This window comes from Dermacentor andersoni, chromosome 10 (genome assembly GCF_023375885.2).
Source record: "Dermacentor andersoni chromosome 10, qqDerAnde1_hic_scaffold, whole genome shotgun sequence".
Taxonomy (NCBI): Eukaryota; Metazoa; Arthropoda; class Arachnida; order Ixodida; family Ixodidae; genus Dermacentor; species Dermacentor andersoni.
Genome location: NC_092823.1, coordinates 93,505,688 through 93,522,640, shown reverse-complemented (window position 1 = coordinate 93,522,640; position 16,953 = coordinate 93,505,688). Strand labels below are relative to the sequence as shown.

The 16,953-nt window shown below is 46.8% G+C and overlaps 1 protein-coding gene across 1 annotated transcript; it reads right to left on the bottom strand.

Annotated features, from left to right (window-relative positions):
* Positions 1 to 1,251: 1,251 nt before the first annotated feature.
* LOC126544405 (uncharacterized) lies at positions 1,252 to 15,877 on the bottom strand. Its single transcript, XM_055078056.1, has 7 exons — positions 14,967 to 15,877; positions 12,530 to 12,784; positions 10,648 to 11,051; positions 7,557 to 7,685; positions 3,737 to 3,956; positions 2,001 to 2,180; positions 1,252 to 1,284 (listed from the first exon to the last, which is right to left on the bottom strand). Exons 1-7 carry the CDS (start codon positions 14,991 to 14,993, stop codon positions 1,252 to 1,254), a joined length of 1,248 nt encoding a protein of 415 aa, XP_054934031.1. The 5' UTR covers positions 14,994 to 15,877.
* Positions 15,878 to 16,953: the final 1,076 nt, after the last annotated feature.

Here is a 16,953-nt window from a genome sequence, read left to right as displayed (position 1 = left end):
CACCATTTCGCTATTCAAGACGCGTAATTTACCAGTTAACGTTAACGTTATATTTATCTTTAGTTTCCCTTCAGTGAGACGGGGTAAGAAAGGCAGGCGACAATGCGCTGTAGGCTTGCAGGATATGCACCAGATCTGTCAACACTATGTACCTCCAACAACTGCTCGCGGGAACGTGATAAAGCACGCGTGAGAAAAGCATGGTCTTTCAAATTACGCGGGGTGCAAGGCCTGCTAGTTTCGGAGGCAACGGAGTATAGCTAACGAAATGGCAAACAATCGACGAAGCAATGATTGAGGCAAGCCCATCAGTTATTGCTAGGAGGTACAGGATGTCTTTCAAGTCGCGTGCTCCGCTCTTCGCAGTTAAGTCGGCACTCACACTACAAAATACATTAATTTACCACGTTTATTTAAGACAACGAAATTGGTTTTAGTGAAGTACAGTCACGGTAGGATCGCCATGAGTTATTCTCTTCGAAGAAAATTGTATCAATACTTTTATGACTTAAGTACTAAGCTTTCCATTCTTCTGTTTGCGTTTTGATACTACCATATGCTGCAAGATAATGCTTTCCTTGTTCTGGCATGTTTATTGGATATGTTGTGCTTGTGATTAGGATGAAAGGTCACACCATTAGGCAAAGTGCATGTCTCTTTATATTACTTTACAAACTACACTGCTTGGTTGTGTAGAGCAGGAGACTGACCCTTATTCTCAGGTAGTTATTCTTTAACGTTGAAATTTCATGTGACTATATCTGTGAAGAATGAAACAAAGATAAATTTATTTTAATGCTGTTGTATTGAAAGGCGCACGGCACTTTCAAGCTTCCATTGGCTATTCTTCGCCTGGATATCTCTCAACGAAATTGTTTGAAATAAGGCCACTTGATGCCTTGATCGTTTAACTAATTTATTGGCCTAAAGTTAGTAACTTACAGAAATTCAGGGAAAACACGGGGAAGGCGGCAGATGGAAATTCAAGACGATGAGCAAAACGAAAACAAGATAAAAGCGGGAGCGAACGTTTAGACAATTGGACTTTTTCAAGGCAACATATGCTTTCCTCGGCACAGTATATATAGGTAGGGTTCTTCTAAACGGGTAAGGGGGTAAGGGAACGACCGAAGGTGTGTTAGTTGCCAGCGTGTAGAATTGAGAATAAAGGGGTGCTGTGGACACTGCCGGTGACTCGGCCGTATGTCAGCCGTCGTGTCAATGGCCACGTGCACAGCACCCCTCTATCATCTACATCGCTGAAGGTCGTGGGCTATAGTGTCTCTGAAAGAGATAATAAAAGGAGTGGCAGGAAACAGTGCTCGTGAAAAAAAATTACTGAAATAGAATAAATATATATAAAAGAAAACAAGGGGAGAAAGAATCACTAAGCAACCAAATGCAAATAACTAAGTGTTGTTGCCTATAGCTTGAAATTTAGCATATCGAATATATTCTGAAGATCCCTTTGAAATATTGATGCCTATTGGTTGCATGTCTTAAACTTATGGATAAGGTATGATTTTCTGTAATTTCTTTCTCGTTCAGAACGGCAATTTGACTGTAAGATGTAGAGCTTAGGTTAATCAAAGTAATGACTTCGTTGGTTGAAATGCTCGGCGATGGCTTTGGAAAGCTTTTTAAGCTGTGTCCGCGCGATGTCCGTTTAACCTGACGTTCATTGATTAAAAACTTGAAGAAAGTAATACATCAATAGCGTGTGGTTGTAAGCAGGCGAGTTTGAAAGACCTTTAAACTAAGCCTGCTTCGCGCGAGCGGACCTAAATTCGGCTGATGCGGGATACACTGGTATGGCCGACTTGGCTACTGTAGGGTTCTTGTGGGGTTATCGTTTGTTGGTCATCCAAGAGTTTTCGCGCTCAAATGCGCTACGAGAACTCACGTTCGTGTGTTTTCGTTCTCCATTTGTGACCAAAAAACCCACCGACGTGGTGATAGCGACGATCATTAGCGACGGCAACTCTTCCGCGCCCACTTGCCTGGCGGGCCTCCCATACGAAATGGGCGACGGTGTCGTGTAAGCCATCGACAGCCTCCGACAGCGTCGCCCTGGCAGCCTGGGTGGTCTTTTGCCGAAACGCGTCGTCAATGAAACGGACACAAGCTTGCAGCTGAGGATCGGGGGGTTCCTGGTAGGCTGCCTTTACCAGTGGACGAGCCTGCGTTGCAAATATAACGTTTATAGAAGGTGACCGGCTGTTTAACTTCAAGAAACTTCACAGGCGCATATTAAACTGGACTATGTTAAGGCGGAAAGCTGGGCTTGTTAGAAATTTTACACTTCAGGCGTTATGAACGCTTATGGAAAGAAGCACTTCAGAAGACCAAAGGACAACAGGGGACTCTGGTAAACAACTCGCAAAGGCCAAATAATCTGGAATGCTTTTGAAATGACGATTCCACTGTATACTTTCATTGGTTGGCAGACAACGCGGCCCCTCGAAATACGGCTTTTTTTGTATACACTGCCACAATCGGGCGCATTTATGACAAAAAAAACAAGAAATAATAAGATCGATTACGGCAGGAGTTAATTGTTTGCTAACCAAGCGAGCACGTCAGGAGTCAAAAAGTTAAAAAAAAATTCCTAGTACCCCAGGAACAATGATCTGGATTTGATACTTGGTGACCGCAGCGTCGTTCCTCTACAATTGTTCTTTTCCTCTTCTGAAGTGTTCCTTTTTCTTTCTAAGCGCCAGAAATCTCGCATGGAAACCATGCTAGGCCCTGTCTTAACATTTTAGTTATCCACTAAGCAAATATAGTTATGCAGGCATTATCATGCCTCAATGTCCACGCCCGTAATGACCTGTTGTTTAACAGATGTTTTGGTGGAGGTGACTACACTGCATGGCTCCCGGGAAAGGCTCTATTTGCTATCACTAAGAGTCGTCACTGTCATTATTTTCAATGCTTCTGATTTGTACATGATACGTCAGACCCGCTGTGGTTCCTCAGTGGTTATGGTGTTGGGATGCTGAGTACGAAGTCGCGGGATTGAATCACGGCCACGGCGGCCGCATTTCGATGGGGGCGAAATGCGAAAACACCCGTGTACTTAGATTTAGGTGCGCGTTAAAGAACCCCAGGTGGTCGCGATTTCCGGAGTCCTCCACTACGGCGTGCCTCAAAATCAGAAAGCGGTTTTGGCAAGTAAAACCCCACAATTAAATTACATGATACGTCAGAGTGCTCTACAATCCATGTGGACTGCTACCCTCCCTTGCGCGTCATTAAAGCGATACGCGGCTAACGTACTGCATGCCCCTGGAAAATAGTGCCCGCAGTCTGTCAGGCAAGCCCGTCAAGTTCACATTCAACCTGTGACGTCCAACAGGCAATACTGGAGCTCAACCACACGACCATGGTTCAGATTAATAAGCGTAGCACCAGAAACCAATATCCTGACAGCTTGCAGGGTTAGCACGCTGCCAGCGTGTTTTCAACATGTATTTATTTATTTATTTATTTATTTATTTATTTATTTATTTATTTATTCGTGGGTTCTGACGCCCAGAAATGTTGCGATATACGATACGTCTCGAAATACCAACTAGCCGAAACCACCACCCTTGTAAACTAAGCATGGAACCAGTTCTTGTACTTCGACCCCATCGAAACGCGGTCATCGAAACCAGGAATTGAAAACTGCGGGCGCGTGCCCACAATCAGGGCGCCTGTGGCAACTCATTCACTACGCCCAGTAAACACTCACCTGGCTACCCAAGAAAGGTGCGAAGTAAAGCAGCTTCCACAGCTGCTGGTAAAGCGCGAGGCCAGCAGAGCCCCTGGACTGCAAACTCCGCTCCAGATGACAACGCGCAGACAACTCAACCCATCGGCACGCTGTGGAGATCCACCGCCTGGGGAATGCCCTGACCAAGCCGACCTCGCTAGAGTTCGAGTGGCCTCCGCTGCGCAGGTTCGGCGCAAGGCTGCAGAAAGCAGAAAAGAAAGCCGGTTGTTGCTCTCAGTCCAATACAGGCCTGTTTATGTTTCGCAAAAGGGTCATGTCAGAGCTTCTCGGGATTCATACAGTTTTGCCACGGCAGGGGCTATGCTTTCTTTCTGCAGTCGGTGTATCATTGCGCACCTCTATGACAAGAGCAGCCGACCTCGCAGAACAATTGCCGAAATTCGCCCTCATCTAGTCGTTTGACGCACAATAGCAACATATCTAAGTAACGCTAGCTTTGATTACGGCCTCCTGATTGCGAAGACCTGTTCTTAAATGCGTTAGCATTTCTATGCCTACCCAATGAGGAAGAAGCCTGTCCGTCCGTTCCTCCGTCCGTCCGTCACGTAAGACAATCGCTTTCAATTGACCGCCTTGCTGCCTCTCGTTTCAACGCGAGCTAAGCGGAGTGAACACAACGCGCGCGATGCTATCAACATTCGCCGCACTGTGTCCCCATCGCAGATCGATTTCAAGATAGGAGCCCCCGCGGCCGTGCCATACGCAGCCGCCGCCGGAGTACGGTTGGTCACCGTTGATAATGGTGCAACGCTGAGGATGGATAAGGGGCTAAAGAGCGATCACTGCTTATGATGAGCGGAACGTCATCAGCGCACCTGGCGCCGCCAGCTGCAGTAGATAGTTTGCCTCACAAATTCACTTTGCGCCGCCGACCGCAGCAGTTCGTGTCGCCGCCGCGCTGTCGTTTATACCGGTCGTATCAAGTTCCACAACATTGATATTGACACCGGGCTACGTGGAGGTGAGCAAGTGGCACAATGCTTACGCATACTTTGACACTTTCCGGAGGAGTTTCTGTGGGAATTTTTCATCTATGCAGAAGTCCGCCTTTCTCAAGATGTTTCCTTCTTTCTTAAGTGGAAGACCGGCACAGGTTCGTACCTCTGCTTCAATTTTTGCATACCTGTGTCGCCTCAACTATTGTGGGTACTGGGTCACAATAAGCTCTTACGTTAGGATTCTTCGTAAGATCGAATTGTGGCCAATCCGGATTAGCAAACTTATTTGCCTGATGAGCAGCGAAATTATTAGCGAATATGGCCGGCCCCCATATTATGATTTAAACTCTTTCTGCATTGAGCTCCTGATTCTCTCCTAGTTTTAGCTATCAATGTTCCCTGCGGCATGTCACAGCGCCAAATCGATAGTACCTATTCACTGAAGCTTGACAGGCTCCACGGAACCTACATCTCAGGAGCGTCCGGTTTGTCGTTAGTGGATTTTTGAGAAAACCGCGCGCATTTCTGATGAGACGTCGCAGAACTACCACTGCGTCTGCCTTTGCGTCGTTTTCTCTCTTTTACACTCTCTTCGTGATAGGAATGCATCAGCCGGTGGGAACCATTATTTTAGTTTATAATGACCCAAACATCGATGTATTAAAAGGAATATTCTGGCCTTTTGCGTGCCAAAACTATGATATGAATTTGAGACACGGGGTGGGGCACTCCTGAGTGAAATTTGACCATCTGGGGTCCTTTGATTGTGCACCGCATGTGCGCAGGGGCGTTTTTGCAATTCGTCCCCGGTTGAAATGCGACCGCTGCGGTCACGCTTTGATCCCGCCCACTCGGGCTGAACAGCGCAACGCCAAAGCCACTACGCCACCGCAGGGAGTATTAGTTCAGCGTCACTACATGGGAAACCAGAGCGGAAACAACGTACCAACAGCAGCGCCATAATAGACGGCCTTGCGTGTGGCAGAAACAGTTGTCAGTAGCAGATGCTGCAATTTCGCGTCAGCGAATTCGCCGCTCATCTCGAGGCGCATGTTTCCAGCTCGGCACTTGAGTGGGCGTGGCGTGTATAAATAGGAAAGCACGCGCTTCTTGCGACGCGCATGGCCATGTAGCTGTGTTTTGGCTGGACGCAACGCACAAAAGGAAATGCTTATGCACGAGAACGCATTTTTATCGTACAAATGTCGTACCATTTTCAGTGCCTCGCTACCATGCGGCATCAGCACATTTTTGTTGCACACAAAGTGCCGTCCTGTGTCCTGGCCCGCGCTGGTTCCCTTTTAGCCTGTGCGCCAAAGTAGGGGCGGAGTTGCACTTATCTCTGCCGACCTCTTCCTTTCCCGCCTGCGCATTGGCGTTTCCGTTTGACCTCTGTCTGCGGTCTCCGTACTCTCTAAGGGTACAGCCGTCTTAATTAAGCCTGCCTCTCTCACGATTCCACGCTTTTCGCGTTTTTTGCGCCCTTTTGAGGGAGTAACTGCTTGCTTTGCTTTGACTCCGTCTTCGAGAGTGCTTGTACTCCCCCATTGGAGAAGGTGTACCATGCATGGAGTTAACACGGGAGAGTATGAGCTCTCTTGTATAATAGCCTATGGACGGATGTGAATCGGGCAGCGAATTTAAAATAATGAAGCTGTTATCATTTTCTTCTTCCCTTTATTCAAATGCATATTTGTTTACTTTACTCGTGCACAATAGCGCAAAAAGCACACGCACGGTGAAAGAAGCAGACGGTAGGCTATACACTGAAGCGTACGCTTTACTTACGCATGATGTACACTGGTGTACGTGCTTATTCTACATCCTCAATTCTGATGATATGTTTTGCTATGTTATTTACATTGTGTCATAGGAAAGCTACCTGGCTAATGCTGCGCGCCCCTATCTAGGCTACCTGCATTTCTGCGTAGTTCGTTTGGCGGACTTTCGATATCGGTACTAGCCAGCCAAAGGTTAAAGATTCAAGTGCATATTACTAACATTTCTTCCTTATGTGCTTTAACTACGAAACGAATTACGCAAATCCAACCAGCATGTCGGAATCTGAGAATCGAAGCTTTCGTGAAGCGCTTAAATCAACACAACTTAATTCAATATATTCTGCACCTCGTTTTGAACCATAGAAAATTCTTGCCTACCAACGAAGACGGCAAGGCGTGGGGATCCACGCCACGTAACCCGCGTGATTCACGTGTCCGTGCAATAGACTATCTCCGCGATCGGCTTACTTTGCTGTTGCTATGACACTGTCTCTATAGGCTCGGTGCGCCGACCACAGCGGGCCAGTCCTCCTCGAGATAGCACAGTAGTAAAAAAGAAAAGAAGTACAATTTCCTAGGTAAGACATCGACCAAACAAATGCTCCAGGCCTTGGGAAATTAGGCAGATATAGGTTTGCTTTAACCAAAACAATTCCGCTCTTGTTTACGTACAGTAGTCGCAGCCAGGATATTTAGTTACCATTTGTTGTAATACTGCCTACTTCCGTACAAAACAAGGCCAGCTGTCAGCACGCGTGCAAGGGAAATAAAGAGGGCATTGCTTTCCAACGTGTGAGCTCGCTTATCGGCAAGAAGCTGCAGCAGCAGCGGCGGGAAATATAAAAGAAGAGCTCGAGAAAACTTCGCTTTGATGCTCACACGCTCGACCGTCCACTCGCTGTAAGAAATAGGTTCGAGGACTTCCCGATCCGCTCGTCACAGGACCCGTTGCTAAGCCTCGTACCCGGTAAACAGCGCGCACGGAACTCGCACCTTCCTTGGTATTTACACGCAGTAGCCGCGAAGAAAGCCAAACGGGAGTTTGCAGAATGCGCTCACCTTTGTACGAAAGCAGCGAAGTCGTCGATGCTGGCGCTGCGGTTGGATCGGAAGAAGCGCTCGGTGATCCCGAGGGGCGCATAGGGAAATGACGGCGGGCAGTCCTCGCCCCGTGTTTGCCCACAGGTACTGCGAATGGGACATTTATTGTTTTCGTTCACTCATCTTTTATTAGTGGTCATTTCATTCCTGGTACTTTCACTCACTCATACGCGCGTTGTTCGGTCGTTAATTGATTTCCCCGAGAACACGTTCTTCCGCATTAAGAAACGTAGTATAGGGCATATTCCTCTCGACCAGAGTGTTTTCGTTAACTTCACGAATTAACCATTGTTGAAACTACGCAATACATTATGAATGGCGCACAGAGAAAATATTGTCACCCAGACAATACTCATCATCATCATCATGGCTGTCATAATCATTTACTGTCCCTAAAAGGACCATTGTGGGGTATTTCTTAAGGGGGATGCACGCACACCAGCAAATCACAGTATTCATAAAACAAAAAAAACGAATGCAGAGAAATGTAGGGGCGCCAATTGGGGGGGGGGGGGGGGGGGGGGGGAGGGGTATGGTCGTTGGATGCATAGCGAAGATAAGATTGGATGAAAATTGGCAAGTGGTAAAACAATTATTTGTGGTAATAGGTTGTCAGTACCTGCCTCAGTTTTTATGGATCGCTCTCATTAACTACTGATTCTGACAGCTGGTTCCACTTCTCTTATTGAGGGGTGATGAACGATTTAAAACTATATATCAATTTATACTGGTAAAGTACTCTTTGGCTCTCTGTGGTCATTAAATACACCATAATAGGTCGATGATCAGAAGCGGAAAGAAGCTCAATGCTTCATTTTTTTTTAAATTTAGTAAGCCCAGCGCCGCTACGTCAGTGGGACACCATGGATTTCAATATTTTCTTTCGTATTTGGGGTGCGTTAACCCATTAAACCTCGGCGGCACTTGCCGTAATCAGTCTTTGGCTCCAGCGTGGTAGATATTTACCGCTAAGCAATGAACTGGGCCCTAGAAGACGCTGTCGAAATGCATGACGTCACAACGAACTGGTGTGGGAACTTCAAGGCGGCGTCGCCACCCGTCTTTCGTGTGTTTTCTTTCACGTTTTCTTGGCTTACCAAACATCTCCTCGCAGTTAAGAGCGGTGTTTTTTGTATTGTGGATGAGCAATTTACTGATACAGAAGGTCTTCTTTTTCTTTTTAGTCTCCCTTTAATAAAAGTTGCGGTAGCACCATGCAGTCACGGTAAACTTACACTTGCGTTGAAAAAAGTCACAGGCCTGCGCGGCATCAGCAGCACAGTCACAGCGTAGGCTGGAGGTGCGGATCCACAGGAACTCCATGGCTAAACAATGCTTTCTACCGCCTTGATTTAGAATATCAAATAATTTGAAAGGGCCACCAAATGTGAGGCTAACAATTCCGCCTGAGAAGCAGTTACACGGCTTGTGCTATAAAGCTATGTTATACATTAAATCGTTAAACAAGAATGTCAATAACTATTTTATTTCTTGATTGCGCCACATAACCAAACGTTATTCTCTGCTTCAGTTCGAGTGTAGGGGCGCAGGTTCTTACACTTCCCATCCGGTTACATTGCGAGCTCCTCAGCAATCACTGAATGCAAAATATTTGGCAGGACTAGCCTCACAACCACTGCCGACGGCAATGCTTTTTGCATTTAATCAACGCAGCGACACAACTCATTGCCACGTCGGAACAAGTTAGGCATGAGGCGCACGCTGCGGCGAGACTCCTCTTTCGCGCTTCCCTAAGAACACTCGGCGACGTCTAGCGGCGCCGCCGCAAAGTCTGCGCTGTGCCTGTGAAATGCATCGCACGCCGGCGCGCGTGAATGCCGAGAACCGCGTCATGCTGCAACCGCGCTCCTCTCTCTCGCCTCTTTCTGGACACGCCGCGCCATCTAGTGACGCTGTCGACAACCGCGCGTAGCCTCCGAGACGGGAACCATGGCTCGCCGGCGCCTGCGAAAGCTGAAAATTGTTCCCCCCGCTTTCCACGCACTTACTAGCGCATACTCAGTGGCCCAAGCTGTTGAGGGGTTTTATTGAAGAGCGGCACATAGGCAGTGCATTTGTGGCGCAGCCTGCCGATACGTCGGGCTCCTGCCCTTAGGAACGCTTGTGACCCAAGTTGGCGTCAAAGCCGTTCAATGAAGCGCGGCACACATTATCTGCCACATACCCAGTCACCCAAGTTGGCATCAAGGAAATTCATCGAAGACCAACACAGACCGAGTGGCACATAGTGTTTCAAGTCGGCGTTAAGAAGTTTCATGGGACACCGGTAGCTGCGCAGTTCCGCATCTACAGTCACACATCTCGGCGTAAAAGAGGTCCGTTGAAGAGCAGCAAATATGTACGCGTTGCCACATGCTAAGAGACTTAAGTTGGTCCGACGGATGGTTTAGAAGCCTGTTATCTCAGCACAGCAGCCCTATGCGCTAACCATTCAACCATGGACTACCCAGTGATCCGTGTCGGGGAGCAAATTGTTAGTGACAAACATTAAGTAGATAGATAGATAGATAGATAGATAGATAGATAGATAGATAGATAGATAGATAGATAGCCCCCAGAAAGTACGTGAAGTGCCCTATAAGACTACTAACGCATAAATAAATAAACTTGATTGCTTAGCCCACAAATATTTGTAGTGCGTGCCAGCGAGTAAAGATGCGGTGAGATGCGCTTACATCCTAATGTTCCCTCACCCATTTTCCCTGTCTTCGAAGCGTCAATTAGTTATATTGATGAAAGATATATGCAGGACCAAAACTACTTATATAACGTTGTATTTACATATTCTTAGCGCAATTATGTTTTCTTTTTGAAACTAAGCCTTTTGGTGCTCTACATACTTTCGGGTCCGCCCCGACAACTGGGGCCAAGTCCCAGTAACGATTTCTTTATATGAAAACGAAATGAACAATATATCTTATTATTATTATTATTATTATTATTATTAACATTCGTAGTAGTAGTAGTAGTAGTAGTAGTAGTAGTAGTAGTAGTAGTAGTAATAGTAGTAGCGGTAGTAAAAACGCACCTCATAATGTTATCTTTGGTGATCACGGCTCCACCTTCGAGGCACCGCTCGAGGACTATCGCATGATCCTCATCCGGGTCTCCAGTGCCGGCGGCTTCCGCTCGTCCACTTCCGATTCCGGGGACTACGCGCAGCCTTCCCGTGAGCCTTTCCGCGACGGCGGCCATGAGTCGCGCGACGCCATCCCTGTAAAGTGAGTGACGTCTCGCGCCGCACACGTGCTCATGAAAGTCGTCGCAGGGGCCCGGTCGGCCACCCTTCTGGCTCTGGCTATGGATGTGGCCCAAGCCACTGTTGCGTCCTCTGAGGTACCCCTGGAGCCACAGGCAGCCCGAGGAGTTACACATGCCCTGCCTATGGCGGTGGTCGGAGGAGGTGTCCGTGCTAGGGAACGACAGCCCTTCCTGCGTTTAGCACCACTTGTACAGTGAAGGGCAATTTTAAGAAACAGTTGGGCAACAGACCAAAATGATTTTTTTCTGTTATAGTGGTTACGTGGGCACTCGAGACGCGTTAATTGCAGTGGCGTGCCGCCGTGCTGTGCAGCTATAGGCGGCGCAGAGAGAAGTACGACACACACACACACACACACACACACACACACACACACACACACACACACACACACACACACACATATATATATATATATATATATATATATATATATATATATATATATATATATATATATATATATATATATATATATATGTACATTAATCAAACAAGTTTTGACCTGAAGCTCATGCCGCGGCTCATAGGCACTTCCAATTTTCATAGGACTTCGAACATCGCCTCATAAATGTCCAGCGCGGTCCATGACACAGTAGTCCTACCGAAAATATTAGAGGCCTACGCCAGCTTAGTGTGTGGGTCGCACAGCTAGAGTTCAGAGCAATGCAACACGGAGCAATGCCAAAACCAATGTGTATTAAAGAGTTTGGCGAATAAGGGTGACCATGAACCATCGGCGTGCGGGTGATGTAGAATGAGGGCAAAGAGCACTCCGCTCTTCGCGGAGGAAACATTTAAGGCTGTAGCTTTCTTTAGCTGTTCCGCGCACTGTGTGGTTTGTGTGTACTTGTTGTATGGCCGTTTGTGTGATCTTGAGGGTGACCTTCGCCCGTGCTTATACATAAACGTCGCAGGTTCACCCGAAAGGTCAAGCAATGATAGCGATAGCAAGGCATTGGACAACTGCACAAAGTATAGGTGCCTAGTTTTATCGACCGTACAAATTGTGTAAACATTGGCTCATTCATTAAATTTAGAAGCCAGGTTCCACGCACGCACAGACAAACACGAACAGATCGCGCTGGATGACCCCGCATTGTTGTCCCAATGGTGGCAGGGTAAAGAACGCCAACACGAGGAGGGAGGGGGGGGGGGAGTGAATACTTCGTGCTGCCCCTCGCCTCACCGCGTCTCTGAAACTTGAGATTACGTGACCTGCCACAAAAGGCGCACGGGAAGACAGCGAACGCGAAGCTAACAGCTATATCTACTCGCCCTTAAGCTTTGCACCCGCCGCCATTTAACTCCAAGATACGGCGCTTGGGCCACGTATGCACTCATCCACGTGAACAGCCGAGCGCAGCCACGGCCGGGCTAGAGAAGGAGACGCCCGCTCAACTGCTCACCCCTAGCGCATGCTTGATCACGTTGACGCCCGCTTGCACTTGGAAATTAGGAGATAAAAAAGCAGCAAACTTGCGACGGAAGGGGTGGGAAAACAAGATGCTCTTCGTTGTCTGAGATGTGTTGGTTGCTGAGCATTTGCACAGGCCTTGGGGAATCGCTTAGACCAATGTATCATTAACATAAGGTCGGTCGAAGTCAAGGACAGCAGGCGCAATGAATATAAGTCCTGCGCGCTTACCAGGAGCAGCAGAGTGTCGTCAGTGTCCCTCGGGTCAAGGTCGAAAGGTTGGAACAGGCGCCTGTTCAAGTCTTCTTTGGTGACCTTCTTGTAGATGACCTTCGGTTCTGCCGTCAGCCACAGGTACAGCAGTATGGCGTCTATGATGAGAAGCAGTATGATAACGACTATGCCAGTACGTACGATCATCCGCTTCTGCTCGCGGTGCGCCATGCGATCGCTAGGGCTCGTCGAAGCTGTCGACATCTCGGATAACTGCGTGAGTACCAGAATCGAGTTGAGTTTAGATTGCCACCTGCCTACGGCCAAACAGGTAAGAGAATTTGACGAGCTCAGTTTCTCGTTACTCACAACAATAGAAATAAAACCGACAATGCAGCCAGAGGAAGCTCAGGGGTAGGTAATTGTTGTGCCTAATAGAAATGGCGGAAAGAAAATCTTTCACATATATATGCCAATCTGACAACGCGCACATCAAAGACAGCGAAGCTCCATAAGCGAGTTCTGAAACCCTTCTGTATTAGTAGGGGCTTGTTTCCTATTACTTCGCAGCCTCGCTCGTACGCAGTAGCAACTGCGTTCGTTACTAGTGACAGCTTTCACGATGCACTGCTACACCACAACTTAAGCTTTCATGCTTCAACCGCACAAACGCCTAGCTGTCATCCAACGGGGAGCGGGGGTGACGTGACGTGAGAAACAAAAACCATTAACTACTAGTTTTAACAAAGCCGCGCATGCAAGTTGTCAATTCGAGCGAGTCTTACGCAAGGTAAACTTTATAATAATTCATCGTTATGGTTGCGAAACAAATTCAGAGCTGCGTAGTACGTTGCCTTGCTTTTAAGTTTCATATCGACCACGTCATCGCGCGTCGGCCTTCATCGCCGAATGAAAGCCGTTGTGGAACTTTGAACAGCAACTTGCCTGTAAAACGAATACGCAAGCAAAAGTGTACGAAATGGAACCTTGCCGCAAACTAGAGCTGACCGCACGTCCTTCCGCGCTCTACCTATTCATCTACCACAGCGGCCATCCTTCCCTCAACTAGCTTAGGTATTTGTGCATGTATAAAGATTGGCCGGTGAGCACGAGTGCCAGGCTGTGCCATTTAAGGCCACGGCGCAGATGTCACCTGGAACGTGAACTTAACAGCAGGCAGCTAGCCAATAAACTCTCCTATGTTACCTCAGGGCACCAACACTGTCAAAGTCGATACCTTCACTGCTCAAGGGGCGAGTTAGAGTGCTCTGCAACAACCGTGTGGAAATGACTCCCCTTCGGTTCGCGTCCCGCGGCATCTGTTCATGAAGCAGTGCATACTCTATAGAAAATTTTGCCAATTCGTGCTTCGGTCAGAAATTGTAACCTGGTGCGACAGTGGTCGGGATGTAAGCCGCTCTGTTATGCTTCGCTACAGGGCGGTCCGCTGTTAAGGGAACGCCCTAAAGTGCGGCTCTCGATTTGGTGGCGCGTTAGCATGCCATTGCCAGCTGAAGCTACGCCGAGTTACTGCAGAGGTGAAAACTGTCTGCTCTCCGACCACGAATCACCTTCCGGGATGCTGTGCGATTGTAGGCTTGCGAGAGCTAACAAAATCACAATTGCTCTAGATTAACGTATTCCCTCTAACAGTGAGCCAAATTGTCCATACGTCGGAGCAAGAAAAGACACATTGACACCACGAACAGTGACGACAGTTGCGTTGAACAAAGAAAGGTGAGGACACAAGTGCCAGTGCGTTCATTCGCGCTCTGAAATATTGCATACCAGTTAACGTGCGCAATATCTCACAAATTTAGTTCTTTACCTATGTTTCCTAAGGAGCCTTCGCCGCACATTCTGCAGAAAAAACAGATCAACTTAGAATCGTGTCTCTTCGAAACAGTAACTGTATAAATTGTTTAGCAAACAAACGAAAAAGAAGATTGCTAAATAGCTAAAAAAATCAAGGCCATTTATTTTCTTCTTAACTGAGTGGGCCGACTCATTGATCTCCCTGACGTCGCCATTATTTTAACAGCATTTTCCGTATATAAGTAATTTTAATTTAGAGAACAACATCCACAAATGTTTCCAGGCCGCACTTAACCATAATTTTAGAGCGACGTTAAATGTTTGATAGTTCTGAATAACTTTTTATATTTCGTAGAAACAGCTTTTGTCTTTTGCTTTCTTCTTCCGTCTTTAGCCTTGTATCAGTGTCATCCGGCCACATTGTTTTGACGAAATTACTAACCCTTCGTAACGAGCGTAAAAAATACAGTGATTCAACGTTGCTCTCCCATTCCCTGGCTTATGCTACATTCACTACTACACTATCGCCACCTACGACGCCGGTCATTGAACTGACGTCATGATCGCGTCTCGCCGTCGCTCTTCAGCTACGACATCATCTGTGAATAAACCTCAAGATGACCACAGAAAGGCTTATCACCTGTGACATCTGGCTTGCATCCTCCATATTGGCCTCGCGGTTGTGTCACCAGTCTTGACGAGACGATGGGATCCTTACAGAAAAGCAGCGCTTTAAAAGGATGTCTGGGCACTGAGCTGAAGACGGAAACAGCTGCCAGGAGCACTGAGCGAGCAGGACAGACAGATGATGATGATGATGATGGCCTCATGTTATGGCTCATACCCACGCTGGGGGATTGGCCAAGAATTGCGTGCTGAAACGTTCACCTAATCTTTTGAAGCCTTGCTCTGCCTCTTCTTCCTTCAACTTATGGCACGCGCCCACGAGGGGGGATTGGCCATGGTTCGCAATGGAAACATCGTGTTATGTCCTTGCTTCCTGGTAACTTATAGATCAGTACTTACTATATTTCAATAATAGTGATTATAAGTTATTTTTTTTTATTCTTGAAAAAATGGTCATGGCAATTTTGACGAAGAGGTTAGATTTTGAAAATAATGCGACCTAATGTTAATAATGAGAAAAAGGAGGACGGTATGTCACCTATCCTCTCACCTTTTCATGCTTGCATTTTTTCTCTTTTCCTTTACGCGCAGCCTGAGTTGCGCTAAAAGGACGACAAAATAAGGCTTGCACAGAAGGCTGTTTCCCTCTCCACCAAAGCCACTCCGCATCAGCAGCGGAATGTTGTCGTAGTTGCTCTCCAGCGAACATGAGGTTTGTACCCACTGTAGGGGATAACCCGAAAAATCAGTCGGTTATTCCAAGCCATAATTAAACGTACATTTTCACAACTGCCATAGCGCAAACGCCTGTGAAAGCTGAAAATACTTTTTAATATGAGTGAAGCAGCAGCAGTAAGAATCAACTATGTTTAACTGAAAAGTACACAAAAGCATGAAAATAGGTGCAAGTTTAAGGAGGCATTCAGTTTGTCTAAGTACGAAACTACTGGACAGTCTGTCAGCCTCTTCAACCACAAAGGCATGGTCAATCTGACACAATTCGTCCTGTTAGAACAAAGCGTCTGCATAAAATACATGAGAACGTATACAAATTGAAAAATCTCGAACCTATGTACAAAGTATTTAAACGAATAATTCATTATCATGTGACATCTGTCTAAATATGTATCTAAATACGGCGGAATGCTGATGTCACGTCGTATCAAGAAACAATAAATGCAAGGCCGTGTTTTGGGTCTGGTGGCACAGTCCCGTCTGCCCTTAACCTAGGCAGTCGTAAGTGTGACTACCTCTGGGTTCATAATAATTTGCGATGCTAGATCCCGCTTATTAGCACGGAGCAGAATACTAACATACATACACAGATGAAGCACACAGAGGACATGCGCCAGTCCTGTGTGTGTGTGTTAATTTGCACCCCTCATCATGTAGTTATATTTCACCAACTAGCCCAACAAGAACTATTCCTTCGATCCCAGTCTGAAGCACAAGAGAGGCCTTCTTCACCTGACAGGCTTAGGCGAAGGGTTCCAGACAGTGGAACATCGCACATGTAATACTTATTGAGAACAGTCGTCAGAAGAGCTGTCAGGGACGCTATTATAGGTACCACGCCCATTCACCTAGTTCGTCCAGCCTAGAACGCAGGGAATATCTCCTACTTCATACGGTTTCATTCAAATTTTTATGCAAACTTGTAGTTTGCCAAGCGTCTTTCGACTTGACGTTACCCTCAAAAGCTGAAATATTTCTCGCTGTCACGTGCATTTTATTTTAGTATTCCCTGGTTAGGTTCGAACTGGCACAGCATTTCTTCAAGTTCTGAAAAGCGCTTTATCGATTTATACAAGCAGCAAGATCAAGCAAGCGGTCAACTATACCAGCGGAACTTGCTTATTCCAATGGCCACGTTGTAAGGACCCACAAAAAAATGTTTTACTCTTTTGATTAGGGAACTGCAGAGAAAGAGTATGATGATGCTGATAATATTTGATTAAGGTATGGATGGATCATCGGCCTACTAAGGGTAATAAGGTTGG

Bases quoted from the DNA above. Each gene is read 5' to 3' on its own strand.
- LOC126544405 (XM_055078056.1), bottom strand. From the start codon at position 14,993: ATGGAGGATGCAAGCCAGATGTCACAG. The intron at 11,052-12,529 runs GTAAGCGCGCAG...TGCTAAACGCAG, and splicing joins ACGACACTCTGCTGCTCCTG to GAAGGGCTGTCGTTCCCTAG. The intron at 2,181-3,736 runs GTGAGTGTTTAC...TTTGCAACGCAG, and splicing joins CACCTTTCTTGGGTAGCCAG to GCTCGTCCACTGGTAAAGGC.